Here is a 25,692-nt window from a genome sequence, read left to right on the forward strand (position 1 = left end):
TTAAATTCCCTCTAACATTATAATTAAACTTCTGTAATAATATACACATTGCATATAATGATCTGGTTATTTGAGGAGTTTTGTTGTCTTTATGTTTCTCTAGACATCATTCTCTGAAAAGTACAGAAAAATAATAGAACTGGGTGGGAAGAAACTGTCTCTGTCCAGCCATTTAACAGCTTGCACTGAGTAAAAATGAGCAAATGTGTAATTTGTCATTTTGAACACAAAAAGGTGATAAAATTTCCAATCAGGGTAAGATTCATTTACAGCAAGACCTGGTAGCCTTAGTCCACATGAGTCAACTTTTCCTTGTTCTGCTTAAATCTGGCACTGATTATCAATCACCAGAACAGAATATTCTCAGTAGCACACTATAAAAGTGCTACAGAGATAGTTTATGCTCAGAAATGTTATCTCTGGAAGAATATATAAGATCCTCCTCCTATGTCTATCCTTCTAATACTGTCATATTTTAAAACACCATAGCCACCTTTCTGAGTAAGACCTAAGTCTCAGCAACATTAGTTTATAAAATCACCTGTCTGCAATTAACACTGAGTCAAAGATCAAGATTTCCTCATGTCTTTCCATTAAGAAACATACAATATAAAGCACAATCGGGGTCCTAATTTAGCTAGGTACTTGGCATGGAGCCAATCTGCCTTCTGAAATCATTCATATTAGATAAATTATTACTGTACTGACCCATCAACATTTTTCTGGCTCACTGTTTTTCAGAAACTGGCAAGAGTCCATTTTTTGTCACCATCAGGGGCACTTTCTAATGTGTCTGCCCTTTGCCTTCTACTAGAGTTTGGGATAATAGCAAGCTTATCTCTATATCGTTAATAAGCTCAGGCTGCTATGTGGGCCCAAAACATGGCCCACTGCACTCTTGCTTTCCTGTCCCACAGGCCACAATGTGTTTCTGTCCTGTCTTCTCAACACTACTTGCTGCTGCAGTGAGGAGGGACACAGGCTGTGTGTGTTCTCTATCTTCCTCAACACCTGTTTTGGCCATGGCGTCCACAGCCACTCACTTCACCTTGTCCAGCACCGCTTCTTTCTTTCTCTTCCCTCTTCTCTCTTCTGTCTCCAGTCGCTCTTCAGTTTTGGGGCAAAGGATCTGGCCTATTACAAAGTAAGCCAAAGAAAGCTTTCTTTAAAAAGAAAACCTGTGGTCAGAAAACCAATCTCTGGTAGGCTACCCAAGCAAGTCTAGGCTCCATGCAGGATCCACAGTGATTCTTTCAAACCTAAAGGTCAGCTCAATCACTCCTCTGCTCTTGGCCCCACTGGGGCTCTCCATCTTATCTTACTTAGAATAACATCTCAAGTCCTCACTGAGACCCACAAGCCTGACCTCGTCTTACCCTTCTCTCCCTTCTCCCACCCCTGCTCCTATCCCCTCTCTCCTCTAACCCCATTGACTTCCAGGAGATTCACAGCCTATTTATGACTCAGAGCCTCTGGACTTAACCATTCCCTCTGCTTGGAACACTAATCCCCAAAACAATCACAAAGCTTCTCCCTCACTTAACTCAGGTCTCAGTCCAAACCCCTCTTCAGAGAGGCCTTCCCTGACCCCAATATCTAGACAAGCACACACACACACTCTTATCAAGCTTCATTTTTTTATTATCATTATCTGAAATCATAGTACATATTTGTTTGTTGTTTATTTATTATCCATCTCCCCTAATGGAATCAAAGTCCCATAAGGGCTAGGGTCTCATTTGCAAATAGCAAGTACTCAGTAACTACCTGTGGAATGACTATGCAGACTTAAAGAGTGGTCAATCCCATTTGTTAAAAGGGCAACCTTTTACTTTCTTCAAATTAGAAAAATAATCCTCAAATATAACTCCCATAGTCTTACATAGAACTTATAGAACGTCATCTAAGGTTTCCTCAATGATCTAGAATTATTAGCACAAAAGTCAATGAACTTAACTCTGTGGTACAAACAGGCACAGACAAAGATATAGGCAGTTTTATTTTGTATGGGAATGTACCAGAATGCCTTTCCAGGTCTACTTTCCCAGAAATATAGGAGGCAGAATGAGATTTGGTCTCTAGGAACAGGATAAGTGATCCAGGCTAGCCAAGCACAGCACCCCATCTCCCTCACCCAGTGATTGGTACAGGAATGGGCACATGACCCAAGTATGACCAATCAGAGTGGTTCTCAGGCATTGGGGTGCGCCCTAGGGGATGGGTCACACTCGAGTGGGTCACTCAAGTGTAACTAGCTGCCAGGACATGTAAGACTGGCAATGCTAGGGACTATCACTCCTATACCTGGCCTGAGAATGAAGCAGAAGGAAAACAAAAACAAACACAGAACCAAGAGTGGTGAGTATTTTCCACCAAGGGGCAAGGTGGGAAAAGAGAGTGGACACTCGAGTGGGTAAGAACCCTGGACATACCCCTGTAGATAGCCATACCTAATACCAAATGCCCAAGTGCCCCCTAACTTAGGCTATTGAGTTACGTTTGTCATTAAATCCTCTTTTTGCTTAAGTTAATTTCAGCTGAGTTTCTGCCACTTGCAATCAAGAGTCTGGACTAGTACAAATATGCTCAATACTTACACTTCTGGTGGAGCAGAATAATTAAGAAAAGCAAAAAAAAAAAAAAAAGCCTAGTCTGATTAGACACATACACATATGGGGCTGTCAGAGGCTGAGGGGAGGAGGGAATAAAGAATGAATGCTTGGCCGGGCGCCATGGCTCATGCTGTAATCCTAGCACTCTGGGAGGCCAAGGCAGGAGGATCACTTGAGCTCATGAGTTTAAGACCAGTCTGAGCAAGAACGAGACCCCGTCTCTACTAAAAAATAGAAAAAAAAAAAAAAAAATAGCCAAGCAACTAAAAATAGAAAAAATTAGCTGGGCATGGTGGGGTGCGCCTGTAGTTCCAGCTACTCGGAAGGCTGAGACAGGAGGATCGCTTGAGCCCAGGAGTTTGAGGTTCCTGTGAGCTAGGCTGATGCCACGGCACTCTAGCCCAGGCAACAGAGTGAATCTTTGTCTCAAAAAGAAAAGAAAAGAAAAAATGAATGCTCAATGGTTACGGGGTTTTCTAGGGGTGATGAAAATGTTTTGGAACTAGACAGAAGGAGCAACTGTACAACACTATGAATGTACCAACTGCCACTGAATTGTTCACTTTAAAATGGTTAATTTTGATATGTGAATTTCACCTCAATAAAAAATAAATTTAAACATACAAACAATGCTGCAAAGCATTTAACAGAATAGGCTTTAACTACATCTACATAATTTCCCAGAAGAGGAAACTGGGTCAAATGATACATTTTAAAGACCATTGATACGTATTAACAAAGTACTTTCTAGAAAGAGTATACCAAATTACAGTCCTATCAAGAGTATACTAGAGAGCTCACATGGTATATTATCATTAGTGAAAAAAATAACAGCTTTGTTAATTTAATGGGTAAATATATTTTAATCTTTAAATTTATATATTTTAGATTATTAGTGAGGGGTGACATTTAAAAGATTCTTATGGGTCTTTCATTTCACCATTTGTGACTTATGTATACATATATTTGGAACACATATTATGATTTTTCTTGTAAATATGTAGGGGTTTTTATATATTGAGGATATAACTATTTCCTCTCTTAGAAATTGCAAATATCTTTCCAGTTCGTGATTTACATTTTGCTTCCATTAAAGGTGATGTGTCCGGTTCTGTATGTACGCATCTTAGGAGTGGGGAAAAAAGGGATGGAATTATTCTTTCCAAAATAAATACTTGCAATATGACACACAGACTCAGATCCATGCTGAAGAAGACTAGAGGATATTTCACTCTCGATCCAGAAGTTCAGTGTAAGCTCTACCACATCAAGCCTATCTGCCTCAGCACATCCTCATTTTATCAGATACTACAGAGTCCATGGAATAGAGAGGTCTACACCAGAAATATGACCAGACAGAAATAAAACACATTAATCCATTAAAAACAAGCTGTAAAGAAGCAATATATGTTTTCAATTCCCATCTCTTCCATGCAGTTTTGAAAATACTATTAAGGATTTCATTGAAAAAATTTTCCTCACTCCCTATAACAGGTCTTTTGCAGGGGGATGGTGACTCATTTTTGGTTTTTGTAAATTTTAAATTTTACAACAGTGTCTCTCCCGTTTTGTTCCCATGAAAGAATATCTGGAGTATCTGTCCTTACCAAGAGCCCCACCCTCGGTCAAGGTTTACTGACACCAAGCTCCTCTCCTTTGGCCCACAGAAACAGTCCTTTCTTACATCTATTCCCCTTGGAATCCAAGGGATTGGTCTGATTAGGAATGCACGTACACAAGGGAGAAGTTAGAGAGCTTTCAGGAGAGATCACCACCCTTAATTCACAGTCTTAAATCACTAATGTTGGGAACTTCTGACTGGTGAAAACAATCCTTGGGGCAAGAAGGCTTTCAGTTATTTTTCAAAACATCCACAAGGGTAGTTAGCTATGCCCCAACAGACTTAGATCCAGAATAATTAATATTTAATTCAAATGTTATGTTTTTGGTTGTTATGGTTTTCTTTTTTTCTTTAATAGTTACTTATCCCATTCCTAGGCTGCAAACGCTGGCATGCCTAATGCCAGCCCACAATGTCTGGCATATAGTTGGTGTTGGATACATGACCGATAAATAAATAAGGGAATTCCTGAGCCAGCTCCCTGGTTTCAAATCCAAACTCTGCCACTTACTAGCTGTGTGCCGTGGCCAAGGTTCTCAACCTCTCTGAATCTTACCTATAAAATGGGGATAATGATATTCCCTATCTTATTTGATAGAATGAGTTAGTACATAAAAAGTGCTAAACAAATGCTATTACTATTTCAAATAAGGAGGTATGTTATCAAGAGGGATTAAGATGAACAAGAAGCTGTTCATATTCTCTAAGTACTTATCATTTAGTGGGAAAGGTCAGGCAGAAGACAAATAAGCATTATACAAAGACAAAGGCCATAAATGCCAAATGAATAGTACAGAGTGCTGTGGGAATTCTGAGAACAGATCATTTCTGGGCAAGAGGGCAAAGAAAGCTTATGTGGAAGGTGTTATGTGTTTGCACTGTCTCCTAGAAGAATTTTAGATAGTAGGATGGACAATATCTCCTGGGAAAAGAGATGGCATATTAGCTTGGGTTCTCTGAGCAGCAGAGGCCAAGACAGAATTAAACATGAAAGAGATGTATTGGGGGAAATGCCTGAGAAGGACAAAGGAGAAGGAGCTGGTGAAGGCAGGGAGAGGATTCAGACCACAATGCAGATCTGACCCGTGCAAACAACAGGGGGAAGGAAGGAGAGTTGAGTAGATAGAGTCTCAGACTTCAACACAGTTCTGAGAAGGTCCTAGCCAGGCCAAGTAGAAGTCCTCAAGCCAAAGTCACCCTTCAGAGGCATCTGGATCTTGCAGGAACAGGCAGCATTAGTACTACCTCTGTGCTCAGTAATGGGCTGGGAACAGCCTAAGGGAAGCTCAGCTTTGGCTCAAAATTGGTGGATCCAGAGGGCAGCAGCTGGGGCCATCAGTCAATCATATTCCCCACAATGACAGCAGAGGCAGCACATTCTTATGGCTCTCACAGTCAGGCACAAGCAATGTCACTAGTACCTTATGTATCCTTGAAAGCATGGTTGAGGTTCAATGAATATGCGTCATCACTTAAAAGCAAACACAAGACAGTATCAATGGACTCCTTAACTTTATCAAGAGGGATTTTTATTAAACTAAACCACAATTATAATAGCAAAATCAAAGTACATATTTACTGTTAAAGATTACAACTACTTTTAAAATAGTGTTCAATACCTTCCAGATGTGGCTTCAATTTCTTAAACTATATAAAAGGCATAAAAGGGTTATGAAACATCTCTTTTCTAAAAATCAAAACTAAAACCCTGAAGTAAGAATTCAGAACTAAGAAACAAAGCTGTACAAACAATCTACAAAGTAAATCCTTTAAAAGATGTAATTTCTATAAATTCCTCTTTTAACTTCATCAAATTCTCAATTACTAGGTTTTGCTAGTGGATTCTGGACCGCCTCACCTGAAAAAGCTATTTGAACTAACACATCCAAGAGGCTGTAACTATGTAAAACTAACTTGCGTTGCAGACCACCTAAAATACATTCACAAACAGATATTTAATAAATGTCTTTTATAATTAATATGAACTGATTGCTTAATATGATTAAATGAGAATATGAGAAGATATTTCACAAAAGTATAAAGTGCTACATGAATATGAGATATCAATACAGAAGAGTTACATCTTACATGGGTTAAGTCACATGAAAGGCACAGTGGAAAAAAATCAAATGATCCTTTAACTCTAGAGTCATAGCCAGAAGGGGGAGGATCCCACAGTGAGAGGCATGAAGGAAAGAAAACTACAGAGGGCACAGGGGATTCCTGTGTTCCACCTTACACCCACTCGGGGGCACACGGTCACTGAGTGGAAGGGAAGCCAACACCTACACTACTTAAGCTGGCCTCATCCTGCATAGATTTTCCCTGTTCTCACCAAGCAATTAACATATAAGTTAAATGCATTTATGAGATCACTCTCCTCCCCCAAAAAAGGCTTCCAATTATAGTATTTCCTTTTTAAGGGGATACATGATACAGAAGAGGGAGTAAGATAGAGTCAAGTTCCTGTTACCATACCAGTGAGAAAACTGGCTCAGCACACGACTTCATCTCTTAAACTTCACAGGGAGGACAGAAGCCATGTCATGAGAGCTCCCTCCATGTCCCCATCCCATTCTTGCTTTCTTCAAGTGGCCTTAGAGGAAGAGATGTCCCTCTCATTAGGCCTGATCTCCCACCCCACACTCTCAGTCCCACTGCAGAGCGCACCTTTCTATATCATTATCCCTCTGTTTCTTCAGTTTTGCTTTTTATCAGCTCCTCCTATATATCAATATAAACTCAAATGTCCTCAGTTCTTAAAAAATACAAAAATCAAATCTCTGTATACACACACACACACACACACACACACACACAGCCCCCCATCGTTGGTACTCTTTCAGTTGCAAGACCCAGAAATATGACTCAAGTTAGCTTATGCAAAAGCAGGATGTTACCAAGTCCTGCAAGTAAGCAGCTCGGGGTGGAGCTGGCACAGACATGGCTGAACTCCTCAGTTCACCCAGGATCCATGGGCTCCCTCTCACTTTCCATCTCTCTGCTGTCCTTCCCCCTGAGTGTTGGATTCAATGTGAGGCACATGATCTCCACATGGTGGGAAAGACAAACACCAGCAGCCCAGGCCACATCCACGGGGTCTGCAATCTGAAAGGATGGGCGCTCCCTCTCTCCCAGCACCCATGTTTCAAATCTCAGGGGAGACTGGGACTCTTGAACACTTCACCAAGGGAAGACACTGGATTTGGCTTCTCCTCTGCTTAAAATTCTTCACTGGATTCCCAACATCTAACATCACAAAATAAAAGCCACCATATACTTAACTCCATGATGCCTCACACCATTACCTTCGCACAAGCTCCTGTCTCAGTAGCGCCCTCATCCCCAACTCATCCACCTGGTAAACTCCTTTATCCATTATTCAAAACCCACCTCAGACCTGACCTCCCTCAGGAAGCACTGGCAGACGTCTCCAGGAGGCCCTGCTGCTGTTCCTCCTCTGTACCTGTGACCACATCTATAGTTCCCTCCCCCTGCACTGTGCCACTTAAAACCCTCTGTGATAAATTTCATTGTGTACAGGTCTCTATCTCCTGCCAAACCATAAGTTCTGGGCTTATGCCTTACTAATCTCCGAATACACAGACTTACAGCAGACATGCACACAAATGCATGTACACACTCTTGCAAATAAATATTTGTGAATTGAATTTTTTTAGTTCAAGGTCAAGATAGTTGTTTATTACATTATTCTTAATTTTATAGTACAGTAACTTATATTCCTTCTTAAAATAATTTTGAAATTCAAATTGAATCACTGTGCTATTTTGAAAGCCAACTTTTTTAAATAAACAATTCTCTAAAGTTTTATCTGTGATACTTAGCTTTGTGACCAAAGATCAGTACTCTAAACACTTAGTAAAAGTATTTATGCCTGTTCACAAAAAAAGCAAAATAAAAATTCAAATTTATAAAAGCTTACATCAAAATATTTTGGACCCACCAATTATCTCCCTTCTCAGAATAAAAGGTGGAAGCCAACCTTTCTTAGTTACCTCACACAAAACTTCTGAGCTCAGACATTTACCCACATTCACCTTTCTCATATCAGAAGTCTGGGTGACCTCAAGCTCTAGAAGCAGGGATGGTGAATTTGTGTTATACATGTTTCCAAAGTTCCTTTTACATTCGAGGTTATGAATATTCAATATTAGCAATTGATGAAAAATTAGCAAAGGAAACATTATGGCAAAATCACTTTGCTTCAAACAAGGTCAGTTGATAAAAACCATATTAGGACTTCCTGAAGATACCAAAATTACACCTCCCAGCTTTGTTCTGGTTTTAGAATGTCCAAGTGGCATTAATGTCCATGCAAATATCTCATTACATGCTAGGCCTGCCAAGGACACAGAGAGGCCAATGAACACTAAAACAGAGAAGGAGCCTTTTTATCTTTAGTCATGCTCAAATCAAATATGATAGCCCCAAGTCTCTTTAAAAGAATACAAAAGAAAAAAAAAAAACCTGACCAGGAAGAGAGAAGCAAATACCACAGTAACATTTTGGGGACACATGCAAAACCTGCTGGGGTTTTATTTATATGTTAACGTTCATTTGGGTGGGTAAATATATTTTCTGATATGTAAATATCCTGTTCAATCAGATAACTAGCAGAAGCAGAAGTTCATCATGGGCTTTATAATCCTATGAGCCCCAGCTTTGCCCCTTATCAACTACAGATAGCTGGCAAGTAGTAATCCTCGCTGACCTTCAGTTTCCTCATCTGTAGGCGGGGGATAGGAACACCGCCTTCATCATAGGTTGTAGGAAGATTCAATGAGATCATGTTGATAATAAACAACCATATCATAACTTTCTATCCTCTCACTAAGCTCAGACTCTTAAGTTCCACAACCTCTCAGCCACTCCACTTGGATCTTGCCTTTAATCAAACTCAACATGAAGAATACCAGACTCATCTTCCCCATTATTAGCCAGGCTCCCAACTTTTCTGGCTCTGTCCATGACACTCCCATTATCCCAAATACCTACCACCAATTATCAAATTATAAAATAATGTTTGTTGCTAGTCAGACTAGAGTGAAAATGGTAGTCTCAATCCTTGATGCAGGAAGGGCCAATGGAGCAATACTTAGGAAAGCACTGTGAATCAAGTCATAAAATGTTCCATTTGACTTCAATGAAATCTCTTCTAAGAAATAACAGAAAATATAGAAAAAGCTGCTTCCCAAGGTGTTTATAGCAGTATTATTTATATCAGAGAGAGCGAAAGAGGGAGGAAAGGAAAGAATAGGAAAGGAAAGGAAAGGAGAGGGAAGGGAAAGGAAAAGAAAAGAAAAAAGAAAAGAACAGAGCAAAGCAAAACAAAGCAATAGAAGGCAAAGCTTGGTGGCTCAAGCCTATAATCCCAGCACTTTGTGAGGCCAAGGCAGGAGGATAGCTTGAGGCCAGGAGTTCAAGACCAACCTGGACAACAGCAAGATCACGTCTCTACAAAAAATTTAACAACAAAAAAAAAGTAGCTGGGTGTGGGGGCATACACCTATAGTCCTAGCTACTTGAGAGGCTGAGATGCGAGGAATTCCTTGAGCTTCCAGGCTTCAGTGAGCTCTGGCTGCACCACTGTATTCCAGCCTAGGTGACAGAGCAATACCTTGTCTCCAAAAAAAACAAAACAAAGCAATTTAACCATCCAGGAAATGGTAAGCTAAATCATGGTACATAGTCTTAACAAATGTTTGTACTTAAAAATAAGAGGAACACGGAAAAATGCCAATAAGTTGAAATGGCAATATTTAAAATTATAAGTAAACTTGTTTCTACTCAGAGTAATAGATGCACAAAAGGAAATATACAAAACTGCTATATTTTGTTCTGTCAGTATACAGAGCATTTTTGAGAAACTGTTCTCTATTCTCTGGCCCCAACCCCCTGTCACTTGAATTGACTTGACTGTGGCCTCTAATCCCAAATCTGTTCTCCTTCAGACTGATCACTCCTGGTCCAGCTCCTGTAATCCTCACTTTCACTACTTCACTTAACGAATCACTAGTTTCTGCTGCTCTGGTCCTCTATAATCCCGCCCCTCCTCTCCATTCACTGGACAGTGTCTTGTTTCAGACCCACCGTTATGTGTCTACTCCATTATTGTCAAAGTCTCCTCAGTGGTCTCCCTGCCTCCAGTCCCACACCTCCCGCCACCCCAGTCCATTCTTCCCGGTCCTGCTGGCAGAGGACGTTCTCAAGTCTTTATCAATTGACCTGGTTCTCAAGTCTTTATCAATTGACCTGCTAAAAATTCTCCACACAGGCCCTCTTACCATCAGGATAGTATTGGAGCTACCAACTCAGGCAAACAGAGCCCTTTCTGATCTGGCCCCCAGCCTTCCTCAGCTTCTGCTTGCCAAGCTATGGCTCCTCTCCTTCCCCAGGACCCTCCCTCCCTCTGGGCTATGCAGGACACTGTGTACATCCTCAGGGCAAGGTGCCTCACTACACCTCACTACTCCCCCACTGGATGTGGGTAAGAGTCAAGCTAGTTTCCTCACCCTCCCACATCATTGCCATGAGCATTTCCACTGCCAGCTCTTCCATCTTCCCCTGGTTGGAACTGCCCTTGCCCTCTATTTCCCCAAACTCTAGCCCTACTAGAGCTAGAGTCCATTGTGTAGCCTCTAGCCACATAAGGCTAACGAGCACTTGAAACACAGCTAGCATGAACTGGTATGTGCTTAAGTATACAATACACACTGGATTTCAAAGACTTAGCATGAAAAAATAATGTAAAAATATTGTTAATATTTTATATCGATTACCTGTTGATATAATACACATTAGATACTAGAGTCAAATAAAATACACTATTAAAATAAATTTCACCTGTCTCTTTTTACATTTTAAAATGTTGTTGCTAAAAAATTTAAAATTAATGTGGCTCACATTATACTTCTATTGAACAGAGCTAGTCTAACTATCCTTTGGGACCCAGCATGAGTAAAACCTCCTTCAAGATGTCCCTATTTTTGTGCCATTCTTAATAATCTTTTTTGACCTTTAAAAAACCTATATGGAGTCTACCATATAACTGGCTATCAAATTCCATAACACACCACACATTTACTATTATTTCATATCTTTTCTTCTCGCTATATCAATACCATTTCTATAGCCTAATTTGGGACTCATAGTAGGCACTTAACTTTTAATTAGACATGGAATCTTTGCTGGAGCAATATGGTAATACACAGGGTTTTGTTTTTGCTTTGTTTACACACTTACTTTCTCAATGATGATTTCAACAGTGTAGGGAGAACTGGGAGTCAGGAGACCTAATGGCTCTGTGTTCTTCCTCTAATTAACATAATACACATAAGCCATGTATGTGTATTGCAATGCACCATGCATCAAGCCTGCCTGTGCCTCAGTTTCCCCCTCTGCAAAATAATCGTATCAGGCTAATCTACAATCAAAGTATCTAAACAAGTTCAAATTGTAATTATTACCATAAGACTAAGAAATACTCTACTTTCCTTAACTAATTTTATGTTTCTCAGTCCAGTTGGCTTAAATACAGACTACTTTTTATGAAAAGAGAACAAATCCATCACCATTATCAAAAATAAGAAAGAGGAGGGAAAAAAGTACCACATCATACTCACAATAATCCTTTACAAGGCAAACATTACCATACCCATTTTAAAGAGTAAACAAACTGTGGTTCAAAGTTAGGCTAAATAACTAGCCCAAGTCACGTAACTGCAAGTGGCAGGGACTGACTGCACCACCTTTGTATGTTAAAAAAAACAAAAAGCTTTATTATCACTTGAAGATAAGTGTTACACAAATATACACACAAAAATACAATAGTAATTACTATTCATTTCCTTCAAATAGTTTCCCTGATCTTGGTTTAATTCCTATCTTTCAATTCAAGAGGTCTTTGTTTTCTATGCAGACTTTTTTCTTTAGAAGTATTAATAGCAACCAAATAGGGTATGTGATATAGTAGGAACTACTGCATTTATGTACTATTTTTTTAAGTCTTTAAACCAAAGTTGTAAGCAAAAGTTTACACTAAACATCATGAGTTAAACATCATGGCTTGAACCCCTCAGACACATTTTACAAAAATCTAGTCCCTACAGATAAACAGCACAGTAATGAACAAAGGAAACTGGGCCATTCTACAAATAAATGCATCAACAAAAAACATACACCTAAGAAAATGTCAAAGAACCTCTTCATGTTACAAAACTAAGGTCATAATGAGTTCAATGAAATTATAAAAGAAAGTTCCTTAAAATAAGACACACACCTTGAGTGAAACCACAATTACAAGACTTGAAAAGTATCTACTTTCTCAGAATGATAACAATGTACTCTGAACTCTAAGAAACCAACCTGATCTAGGTTTAATTGATTCTGCCTTTACAAAATGTAGTCAACTTAATCTTGTAGACTTGGACAGAACAAAAGTTTAAATTCTCATGCACAGAAAAAGTCTCAAAGTATCAAATGCTTTAAAAAGTCCCAAAATACCAAATGCTTTAAAATACTGCTCGACTTTCCTTTATCAAAAATGTTCCTGCAGTAGGTGTTAATCAGTGACCAGGAACACTGAATAATGCAACCTATGTGTGCGTGGTATTTTACTATAGGAAGTAGAAAATTCTGTTTACCAAGATACCACATTTCACTTTCAAAACTCTTGAAAACTAATCCCTCTAACAGTAACTAATTTACATTTCATTTCAAACTGAACAAGTCAGTGTAACCTCATGCAATCCACAAAAAACTATGAATAACTTCACTTGGCAAAATCAGGTGTTGGTTTTTTTGTTTGGTTACTGGGTGTGATTTTTTTTTCCTCCCCTTAGCGGTAGTTCCCAGAATATAAATAGAAATAATTAGCAACTTTTTAATCTCATGAACAAGATCTTTATTTATTCAAAGTTCTCACATGTTAAAATATATTATTTTATGCCATATTTTCTCAAGTGACAAGACACATTAAGACTAGGTAATTTCTGTTCATTTTCAGAGTAAATGGCACCTAGAAGAAACATAAGATGTCCTTTCTGAAGCCCCCAAATATACAAAGATGAGTCTGTCTACATACAGCAAAGGTGTTTTCATCCTAAACAAAAGTTAAAACTAAGGAGGTAAAAAATTGAAAACAAAACATAGCCCAAGGGAACCAGCCACAGATCACATGCAGCAGGTGACAGGAAGCCTTGTGGACACTTCACATCCACAGGGGTGAGCTTCATCACAGGTCAACTCCAGGCCCACCTGAGCTCCTCAGAACCTCCACCCAGCAGGCCATAAACCAGAAGGTGGCATATAACCATCACTGTATTCTCGGTAATAAAGGAGAGGCAGCCTCCCTGAACCCAAAAAAGCCACCCCCCCCCCCTCCAAGCAGGAAGAGGAGCCCCCTTCACACCAAAGACACAAAGAAACTGAAGCAGCCAGGTCCAAAATAAAAATTAAATTAAAAGGGCAGGGGAACAGAGATAATTAAATTTGTACTGGGGCCACTTGGAATCTCGGTCAATTTGGAGTCTCAGACTCAACAGTAAAAACAAAATTTAAAAGCGGAGTGAAAGAGATGAGAGCTCAATTAAGTCTGTGTTGGGACTACTGAGAGTCTCCGACTCAGAAATAAAAATAAAATTTCAAAAACAGGAGGGAGAGATGACAGTTCAGTTTGTGTGTGTGCATGTGTTTTTGTATACCATTTAGGGTCCAGTTTATTTGCTGGGGGGGCGGGGGGAGAGTTAGTTTCCCCTGTGCCTGGCCTCGAGGTTACTCGGGAGGGCAGGCGCCCAAGCGAGAAACTGGGGTAAGTTTACACTGGAGGCCGACAGGAGCAGTGCCTGAGGGCCAGGCTGCGACTTCCCGGGGAACAATGCTCCGGGGTCCCTGCGCAGACTGGGAGAAGACGCCCACCCATCCCCCCACCCCAGCATCTCGCCCCCGAACCCCACACCGCGCCGCACCCACGGGGTCTCCAAACCGGCCCCAGACGGGCGCCCTCCCCAGCAGGTGCCTCCGATCCCGGCGCTCCGACCCCCGCGCCCCGGCGCGCGCCTCACCCAGCAGCGCCCGCAGGTGCTTCAGGCGGGTCAGCACGTCCTTCTTCGGGTCCAGCACCTTCTGGATGGACTTCTTCACATCCCCGTGGCTCCTTCGGGAGAACATCCCGCAGCGGGAAGCCCGGGCCCCGCCGGCGGGGCAGGAGGCGCCTGCGCCGCGCGAGTCACTGCATAGAGTCGGGGCCGGCGCGTGTCGCGCGGGCCACTCGCCGCCCCCAGCCCTGCCGCCGCCGCAGCCACCGCCGCTTCAGCTGTGCCTCCAGGAAGGAGGGGCGGGTCGGTCACTGCGAGGGGCGGGGCAGGAAGGCGGTGTCGACACGGAACCGACGGCCCCGCCCCGCGGGAGGTGCCGGCCAGCCCCTAAGGCGCAACGCACGCGCGCACGGCTCGGACTCGCCTCGCGGGACACTGGTCAGTCCGCGCCAGACCCTTACCGGGATGCGCCCGGAGCGCCCAGCTGGCGCCGCGAATCACAAAGAAGCTTGCCTCGTGCACACGCTATACTACAAGTCCCGGGATGCGTCGCGAAAGGGCCCTCCAATCAGGCTGGCGTGTCTTCCACGCGCTGGGAGTCAATGGGCCGGCTTTAGCACGTCGTCCCGCCCCCGTCGGCGGCCGCAAGTGCTCCTGGGAAATGGAGTTCTCTAGGAGGTGAGGCTCTGCGACCTCCTTTCCAGAGTCCCAAGGGTGCAGAGCAGCATCCGCCTGCCCCTTACCCCGGGCGGCCGGAGTGCTAGTACTTTCACTCTCCCGCCTGCGCGCCTACCCCACTTCCCTCTAGTGCAACGTGAACCACTAAGAAAAGTTTCGAGGTTATTAAAATGCAAACTATGTTTAGATTTAGCTTCTGGATTCACACTATGGAGCGAATTGAAGCCCCTTCGACTGTGCCAAAATCGGAGCTCCAATTTCATAGTAAAATGAACGGCTTTGGCTCTAGGGAAGGGCATGCCTACCCCCGGGGTGAGGAGCTAGCCAGTCCCCTTGGTTCCTGGGACCCAATCCCATTTGTCATATGGGGGTCTCTCGCTCAGAGAGCTCCTCGGGATCTTGCCTCTTCGTCTGTAGGAAATGCGCATTCTCTGTGTTTTGAGAGGCCACAAGGCAATCCGGTAGCAGAACCAGAAATAGAACCTAAGAGATCAGACTCAGGCCAGCATGCTTTTAAAGCCAGGAGCCTATACCCTGGAGCAATACTTTGAGATGGAAAATAGATTTCTTACAAGAGAACTGTAGGATTATTTAGCGGCATCTGGATCCTCCAAGTTTTGACAACATTTCAGCTTTTTCAGCAAATACTTAAGGTAGTTGTTTAGAATCATATGGTCTCCATCCAAATTGGTACAATACAACTGTCTTTTTCTGGCCTGGCTGAACTGTGACTTGGAGGAAGAGCCAGGAATTTACACATTTCTGTATCCCCATCACTGAGCTCAGTATTTGGCCTCTAGAAGCACTCGATAAAAGTTTGTTAAATAAAATAGAATAAAAAGCTAAAATAATTCTACGTATTTCAACCAAGCATGCTAAAAAAAAAAAAAAAAAAATCTCACAGTTATTAGAGCCTCTCTCTATTTTTAGAGTTGTCAAAATAGCATTAATAGAACTGGGGCACATTCATACAAAGAAATATTACCCAACAATAAAAAGGAACAGACTACTGGTAAACCCAACAACATGGATGAATTTCAGACCCAAGAGGTGGAAGTCCCATACTCAGGATAATGACAGAGCTACCCTACCAGCCTGAGTCCCCAGAAAACAATACAGATCAGGGCCACAAACCCTCCAAAACTGTTACAAGAGAGGGAAGTATTGTTCTCTCTTAAGTCAAAGCATCATAAGAGTCTATTACAGCAACTGAGCCTATATCTGAATACAGATAGTAAATCACAGCATTCACTGCTCCATTCCTTCAGAGAAAGATACCTTTCCTTACACTGAATGAAAAAATAGAATGCACTTGTCTTAGGGAATTCAATTTTCTATTGCAAAGCAAGTTGTCATCATCCTCAAACATTTGCTGAGCACCTGCAATATGTAAGGCATGATTCTAAACCTTGGGGATAAAAGATGTATAAGATGCACCCTCCTGACCTCCAAAGCTTTCAATCTAGTTTAGGAGGCTGAACAACTAGATAAATGAAGGGATCAACAACAGTGGACGGTGAATGTGTGATACTGTTAAAACTTGGTAATACCCCCAACAGGCAGCCATGCATATAGATTCATCTCACCCCTCATATCTAGCCTTTACTGATGAAAATGTAGAAATCCAAATCTTCTCTTAAAAAGGAAGAAACATGTAGTATTATTGTCTTGATGCTTTTCCACCCACGTGTATATTCCATATGGCTCATCTCATTTTTCAGTTTTCTCTCTAAAATGGTTCCTGCTGAACTGTGAACTCCTCGAGGACAGCACCTGCTTTGTAGTTAATTGTTTATTTCTGGAGATTTATAGTACCAAGTGTTTTGCAAACGCTTAGTGCCATTGAAAAAATTTCCCACTTTAATCAATAAATAAGGATAATAAAATTAAAAGTTTAAAACTTGCAATGCAAGTTTCGAGTTAGGAAAAAAACCCCACGCAAATAAAGTTTGACAACACATTCTGGTGGCAAAGCTATAGAAAAACATAGCTGGTAGAAATATAAAATGGTACAAGTCCTATGGAGGGAAATTTGGCAAAATTAAATTTTATTTGCCCTTTGACCCAGAAATTCTAACTCTAAGAATCTCCCCTGCAGATACATCTCCACAAGTGTAAAACCACATGTGGAAGGTTATTCCTTCCAGCAGCATTTGTAATAGCTGATATAGTGGGTTGAACGTTGCCATGCACTCCCCACCTAAAAAAAATACATCTATGTCCTAATCCCCAGAAACAGTGATTGAGACTTTATTTGGGAAAAGGGTCTTTGCACATGTAATTAAGTTAACGATCTCAAGATAAGATCATCCTAGTTTATCTGGGTGGATCCTAAATCCAATGACAAGTGTCCTTGTAAGAAACAGAAGAGGTGAAAACACAGAAACAAAGGTCAAAGACATGGGAAGACAGAGTCAGAGATTGAAGTTATATAAGCCAAAAGACTCCTAAAGCCACAAGACACTGGAAAAGGCAAGAAAGGATTGTCCCCTGGAGCCTTCCAGAGAGAACCTGACCCTGCCAACACCTTGATTTCAGACTTCAAGTTTCCAGAACTGTGATATAAAATAAATCTTTGTTGTTTTAAGCCACTTAGTTTGTGGTAATTTGTCGCAGCCACCCTAGAAAATAATTACTGCCAGACACCGGAGAGAACCCCTGTGATTGTCTAACAGGATCCAACTGGACATGGTACATACGTATGCACACTTCTGAAAGCGGTGGATTGAATCCACAACGTCCACACAATGTGGTGCTATGGAATACTATGCAACTATAAAAAAAAAAATGAGAAGTTTTCCTGTGTACTAATTTGACCTTATCTGCCACATTTATTATTAAATATAAATGCAATAAACAGAATATAAAATACATTTTTTAAAAAAGAAACACTGAAATGATAAATCAAAAATTGACATTAATGTCTACCTAAGTGGAATGGAGGATGGGGTGAAAAGAGATGAAACAAGGTCTTCTCCAAGTACACCTTTTTGTTTTGTTTTCTCTTTTGAACCATTTATGTTTTACATATTCAAAAATTAAAATAGGCCAGGCTTGGTTGCTCACACCTGTAATCCTTGCATTCGGGGAGGCTGAGGCAGGAGGATTGCTTGAGGCCAGGAATTGGAGACTAGCCTGAGCAAGATCAAGACCCTATCTCTACTAAAAATAGAAAAATTAGCCAGGTGTCATGGTGTACACCTATAGTCCCAGCTTCTTGGGAGGTGGAGGCAAGAGGATCGCTTGAACCCAGGAGTTTGAGGTTATAGTAAGTTACAATGATGCCACTGTACTCTACCCAGGGTGACAGGGTGAGATTCTGTCTCTAAAATAAAAAAAAATAATAATAAAAAAATTCAATCTTTAAATAATTAAAGAAAGAAAAAAATTAAAATAGAAAGAAACAAACCTGAAAATCAAAAATCAACAGAAACACATTAACCCAACCATATGTGTAACTGGTAACATATCTATACAGAAAAAATAATTATTTCAAATGACTTTTGAAAACAGTATTCTGATTGTCCCTCCTTAGAGGGATTTATTCTGAGGGCAAAAAGATCTGCAAAGAAATATTAATTATTATTAGGAACCAAGATTTTCAATGTAAGAGAAAGGAGATATATAAATACCAAATCAAAAAATTATATAAAATCTCTATAATATTAAATTTTACTTCCAGGCCGGGCCCAGTGGCTCATGCCTGTAATCCTAGCACTTTGGGAGGCCAAGGTGGGAGGATCGCTTGAGCTCAGGCATTCAAAACCAGCCTGAGCAAGAGTGAGATCTCGTCTCTACCAAAAAGAAAAAAATCAGCCGGGTATTGTGGCCCATGCCTGTAGTCCCAGCTACTCAGGAGACTGAGGCAGAAGGATCACTTGAGCCAGGAGATGGAGGTTGCAGTGAGCTACAGTGAAGCCACTGCACTCTACTCAGAGCAACAGAATGAGACTCCACAAAAAAAGAAAAGAAATTGAACAACCCTCCTCACAACCGCCACTTTGATAAATAAATAAATTTTACTTCCAAATATCAGTTTGAATCATGATTTTAAAATACATACATGGGTCAAAGTTCATTCTTTTCCATACAGATATGTAATTGTCCAGCAATATTTATAAAAAGACTTTTCTATCCCACATTGAATTAACTTGGTGCCTTGGTCAATTATCAATCATATCTTTAAGTCTATTTCCTGGACTCCCTGTTCTGTTTCATTGTTCCAGTTGTTTCACCTTAGACCATTACCCTCTGTCTTGACTACTGAATATTTATTGTAGCTCTTGATTTCAAGTAATGTATATTCTTCTTGTTCAATATTATTTTGGCAATCTAGGTCCTTTCCAGTTCCATACAAATTTTAGAATCAATTTGTCTGTTTCTCTTTTTAAAAAAATCCTGCTAATCTCCGAAGGGGCCTAGAAGCAATGATAACCAGTAGTAATGAGATCTTGGTTTCCAAATATCATTCCCCATCCAAAGTAATCGGGGTTATTTGGAGAAATGGCTAATTCCAGGTCTGGGGCAAAAAAAAAATGGAGAAAGCAAACATTAGATTGTGTTCAAAGATCAGTGGGAAAGATTCAAAACACAGGAGCCTATGGCCAAATGTGAGCTAATTTTATCATCAAAATGTGATTGATTATAACACTTTGAATAAATAAAAATTCTGGACTCCATAATGATATTCAAAGAAATTTCTCTCTTTCTTTCTTTTTTTTTTTTTTTTTTTTTTTGGTGACAGAGTCTTGCTCTATTGCCTGGGCTAGAGTGCCATGGTGTTAGCCTAGCTCACAGCAACCTCAAACTCCTGGGCTTAAACAATCCTTCTGCCTCAGCCTCCCAAGTAGCTGGGACTACAGGCATGCGCCACCACGCCTGGCTAATTTTTTCTATTTTTTAGTAGTTTGGCTAATTTCTTTATATTTTTAGTAGAGATGGGGTCTCCCTCTTGCTCAGGCTGGTCTCAAACTCCTGACCTCAAGTGATCCTCCTGCCTTGGCTTCCCAGAGTGCTAGGATTACAGGCGTGAGCCACCGCACCTGGCCCAAAGAAATTTATTTCAATATACAAGGTAAGTGTTTCAAGCAGAGAACATTTGTTGCACCTTTGATTATTTCAGGCAGACTTTCATGTGGCTAAAAACTTTTCTCAATAAGAAATGGGAAACTTGACCTGAACTGGCTGTGGTTTTAAGATCCTCACCAGGGAAGAGTGAAGGATTTTATCATCACTTCCCTTCATCATATACTAGAAAAGCATCATGCTGTCCTGATGGCACCAAATTTGATTTGCTTGTTCAAGAAGATAGTAACCATGACAAAGTAAGCAAAGTGGGATGAGAGACCAAGAACCCCAAAGAATAAATAGAAATATTAATCAATTCCTGATATTATCTGGAGTAGAATTTTAGATTTTTTGGTTTTGTGTGTTATTTATATAAATTCAAACCAACAAAACGTTATTGAGCAACTGCTATGGCTAAACTGTGATGATTGTAGTTTGGAATTTTCCCATTCTTTTCTATTATGCTGAAAATCAGTCTTTCAAAGGCCTATGTGACAATTGCAACTCATATAATCATAGATGTTAAATATTTATCAAACAACTCTATAATTCATTGTTGCCAAGCTTGTGCCCATCACAGGGCCAGGGGCAGCACTCAATCAGTATTTGTTGAATGAATTCATTCATTCATTTATTTGCTCATTAATCTCTTAGCATAATGAGGGAATGTGGTCAGCACAATGTTTTCAATTTAAGTGAAGAATTATGCACCCCAATTTTAAAATTCTACCCTTCTTTTCTTAGAACTTTTGCTAAAATATGCCTTAGGCTTCCTGTCTTCTTAAACAGATTATTCATCATTTTTGAAACCATAAATTATCCTTCCCCCGCCAACACACTCCAACCCCGTCTACCTTTTCCTAAATTGTTGTTGGTACTTCAACAAAGGAGAAATGGCAGGTAGGCCCTGCCCATCTAATGTCAACCACCTCTTGCCCAAAAGCTCAATTATTGCTGTTAGAGACAATTTGTTTGCCTTTTTAACTTCGATCATTGGAATCATTCTAGATGCTTAGACCTGGCAGCACTGTAGTTTCCCCTGAAAGTTACTATATTTTATTTTCTGATTTTTTTATTCATCAGAGTTTTTCAGCTTGGGAAGATTTACTTTTTCAGACTGACTAAAATATCTTGTGCCTACATATTAATCCTAATTATCATAAAGATTATATTCATTTGAGTGTGTGGGAAAATTACCATTTTTAGCCACAAATTTTTCTATCAGATAATCTCGTTGTGTCTGTCCTTAGGAGTAGATTTCAGGATGCCATGCATACCGGGCCTCCTCATTCAGATGCCATTGCCACAAAGAGTCCACCCCTGCTAGACCCATGTGATAGGGATTCTGTTTTTACTGATCATAGGACCCCTTGCATTCTTATTTTCTATAAAATAATAACAAAAAATGGTCTAATAAATTTAAGTTTTTCTCATATCAGATTTCACCATGAAATTTTGACTTGACGTCTTTTCAATATCCATATTGTGCTCCTGAAAATCTACGCCACCTAAAATTCCTAGGAAAAGATTATAACTCTTCATAAAAATGAAATGCAAAACCCAGTGCTTAAGAAATAGAAAAAAACCAATGTCTCTGTTTTCCAGATGATATATAACTGTATGCACTGAAAATATATATTATTTTCCCCTACAAAAATATTTCCTATTAGTTTCTTTTCTAACAAGAAACTATTAGTTTCTTTTCTTTCCAAATATCTGTCAAGCAAGGAGATTTAATGCTTAACTTTAAACTTGACTATAAATCATTTTATATGAGAATTTCACTTAAGGACAGACTTGAAAAAGTTTTGGAAAATGTGCCAGCCATTTTGAAATGTCTGATGGATGCCTGATAAAAGAGTAATGCCTGAAGGGAAATAAACCCAATCATTTTTCTAAATTTATTCAAGCAGATGTATTCACAGTTGTACATTTCAACCACAATGTCATCTGCTTTGGATATTTTTTCATTTTTATCATCAAAACAGAATTTACATATCAGCATTGAATCATGGATATATATCAATATTGAAAAAATATAAACCCAAAGGTAAATACCATGAGAACTTTTATAAGTAAAAAAGCATATCTTTGAATGATAATGTTGGGAAAACTCAGGAATCGTGGAAATTATCTGAATAGCAAATAAAACTTAAAAAGAAGATGATACACAATGTGTAGAGAAAGATGAAGTTACATAAGGTGAGAAGCTTGCAAAAGTTTGTTCAATACCTCACACTGCCCCAGTAAACTAGGTGCCACCATTAGGTTTAATATTAGATCAGATTTACTCCTTAATTTAAAACTGGGCGTTAGATTTTCTACCAATGAATGCAGATTATGGAATGTCAACAAAAACTATTCATTTAAAATGGAGAAATTCATCACACAGTTTGTTTGACTTAGTAATTCCTATAATTTTCTAGGGAAAAAAACGAATCTCAAAGTGATTCTTGGAAACATAGTACTTGAATACAAATTCTTTTACTAATCTGCACATAAATATATGTCTTAAACTGAGACTAGTTTTACCTGGTGTTTCAGACAGGATCCTCAGTTGTAAGCAACAGAAATTGAGCAAATACAAATCATTGGAAGAATGTCAGGCTCACAAAATCAGTGCGCAGTCGGAGAACAAATAATTAGAAAATTAGAAACTGAGGAAGCTCTGGAAGGCCTGGGTAGGTCACAGAGCAGGAGCACGTGGGTCAGCACACTACAGCTTCCATGACAACAAAGGACCCCTAATTATCCCTCAAGACTGTACAAGATAGGACATCCCCCAAAGAACAATGGAGTGCTTTGTTAGAGGAAGGGCTTTTGGATGCTGAATAGCTAAAAGAACAACAATAAATCAATACACCTTCCACAAAGCCCTAAAAAGAACAGAATCATCATTATTTACCATTCACTTGGCATAAATTAATGTTTGCCCTAGAATGTGGAAAGTGTCCACTTATAGAACTGGTTTGTAACTAAGATCTTATATTTTAATAAAATGATTGCAAGATAGACATAGTTTATTGCTTTCAGTAAATCCTTAAGGAAGAATTACATTTGGTAGATTTTTCCACATTTTAACCGGGGAACACCGCCTTACAACACCTTGATGTTACATATACATAGGGCAAATGTGAATTATGAAAATATTAAAGTCATCATAGAGAATACTTAGAAAGAATTTAATCATATTTTTGTTTTTGTTTAACCAAAATGTAATAATTCATTCTCTTGATATCTTTGAAACACTGGCCTTTGGGAACCTTTCTCTTTATATTATCCTTCTTTATCTAGTCTTATCTTGCTTCTTTTCTCTGAATTGAAGTGCCCCTCTATGAGCCACGCTAATATTTATTATTTTTTGTGTCCTTCTTGGCAATCTTTTTGATCCTGTCAATAGACTTGAGTCCCTACGCTGTGCTAATTTCATGCATGGCAATGAAGTTACAAAGATCATGAGAACATAGCCCCAAGCCCCAGAGACATAAGAGTCTAACAGAGGAGTCAGAAACAGCCTTGACCTCAGAGAACTCACAGCCCAATGTAGGAAACAGATGCTGAACCAGTTAATAGTAATTAACAATAATTATGTGTAGAGCATTATAGGATACTATAGAAGAGAAGGTTCCTGAAGGCTAGTGTTTCAAAAGACCAGGCAGTAGGACTAAAGGGAGGGCTCAGATCAGGTGTCCTGGAAGAGGAGATGCCTGAATGGCAGAAAGGAGCTGAATTCATCCCAGGCCAAAGCAGGGAGGTAAGAAGCAATGTGCTGTGTGAGGTTCACCAAAAACAATTTAGTTTTGTGTCGTTACTGCCCAGGTTTATGCCCGTGGCTGTGTTCTGTATACTGTAGGCACTGCAGAAATATCTATATGTTCTTGTAGCCTTGTGAAAACAGCAAGAACAGCAGGGCCAAATGATCACAAAAGATGATGTTACCAAAACGGGAAGAGACAAGTGAACTTCCTTTAAAACTGCGGACAGCAGACGCTGCGGTCTGATTCCCACCCTTCCCCCTTCCTAGCTGTGCAATCTTAAATGAGATGATGACTTAATGCTCCAGGCTTCAGTTTTCTTCATCTATAACATGGAGATAAACCTGTATTGGGCTATTTATGCTATGGAGTAAATGAGCATAACAAGAATTGAGCACAATGCCTGGTACAAAAATGTTCAATAAATATTGATTTTTTTTTTTTTTCTTCTTCTTCTTCCTTACTTCCCAGGAAATATGAATGAGGCAATTTCTGTTTGTTCGTGTTATTCGTCTGTGTGCTTACTTGATTTCTAAATGCGTTGAATGGGAGGGGTTCACACAGCTGTGGTTTCCCGGGGTTTCACATAGTTCACACTAGACGCCCTCAGAACAGGACAAAGCAACATCTCAGAACCCTTTATTCCCCGCTTTTGTTATGTGCATTCCTTGGCAAGGAGGGGTACTTTCACTGATGCCTTCATTGTACCAGGTGAAATATCTGCGTCTTCTTGGATCATATTTGATACTGGATTAAGAAAGCTGGCCAAGGGCTCGTGGACATAAATGTGTGACTTAGCATTTTGTTCTATGCCATATTTTACCAATTCTGGTTACCGTAATACCAAACCCATGAATAGTTTGTGAATCCTTTCAAAAGTTGAAGTAATAATTCAGATTTTATAAATCAGGTTATAACAAATCAGATCAATGACTTCAGCCATAACAGTAATAAAAACAAAAACGTTATGCCTGAGAGACTAAAAAGTTTCATGTAAATAATCTATCCAAAATGCCAGTTGACATTTCTCTTCATCACCTAAATGTTCACTTTAAAAATCAGAAAGCTAGACCTTTTTCCTTAAGCCTCTTTACAATCTTGGCTTTTGTTCATTTACTCACTCAAAAAGCATTCTTTGAGCTCCTTTTTGCAGACATTTGTTTTAGTTACTGAATAGATAGAGATAAGAAAGACAAAATCCTTGTTTCCGGTGAGCTCACTATCTGGTGAAGTGACCATGACACTTTGCAAAATAAATATAAAGTCATTTCTATTTTTAGTTTATTTTTAACTTCCAGAAAGTATTAAGAAAAGCCTCTCATTTGCTTTGCCTTTGTGGAATTCTACCCCACCCCACCCCAGTCCTGGTCATGATATTGCGTAGGTCAGATGATTTTATACTATTGTCAAGAGTATTAGTAAGAATATTCTGGAATCATAGAATGTTTTGAGAATACAGTGTGACTGGCACATGTAGTCCCGCATTATAAAGAGGAAAAATAACTGAAGTGGACCAGTTAGTGACTGGTTGTTACCAGAACTAGGGATGGAAACACTTGCCCGACTCTGCCATAATTCTGGGCTCATTAGGATGTCTGGAAATTGCCGTCACCTCTGAAAACCTTTCTGTAAAACAGTTCCATTTAACATTTGTCACCACTCGTGAAGTTGGGGTTATTATCCCCATTTCTCCTAAACTCAGAAAAGTTGTATGGCTGGCTCAACGTCATTTTTGCCCTCTGGAAGAAGCCAGTCACCATGTAAGAAGTTTGACTATCCAGACCGCCACACTGTGAGAAGTCTAATCCAGCCATGTGGAGCATCCGTGAATAAAGGAATTGAGGCCCCTGGCCAACAGCCCCAGTTGAGCTTCCAGCCAACAGCCAACACCAACATGCCAGCCA

At 40.0% G+C, this 25,692-nt stretch overlaps 1 protein-coding gene across 1 annotated transcript in view; it reads right to left on the minus strand.

Annotated features, from left to right (window-relative positions):
- The window catches only part of RALGAPA2 (Ral GTPase activating protein catalytic subunit alpha 2), a 313,050-nt gene extending 298,580 nt beyond the window's left edge, over positions 1-14,470 (minus strand). Inside the window, exon 1 of the mRNA XM_069495868.1 lies at positions 14,316-14,470. Within this exon, the coding sequence (XP_069351969.1) occupies positions 14,316-14,421 (106 nt within the window). The 5' untranslated portion in view covers positions 14,422-14,470. The remainder of the gene's footprint in view (positions 1-14,315) is intronic.
- Between the last annotated feature and the right edge of the window lie 11,222 nt (positions 14,471-25,692).

Source organism: Eulemur rufifrons, chromosome 20, assembly GCF_041146395.1.
Source record: "Eulemur rufifrons isolate Redbay chromosome 20, OSU_ERuf_1, whole genome shotgun sequence".
Lineage (NCBI taxonomy): Eukaryota > Metazoa > Chordata > Mammalia > Primates > Lemuridae > Eulemur > Eulemur rufifrons.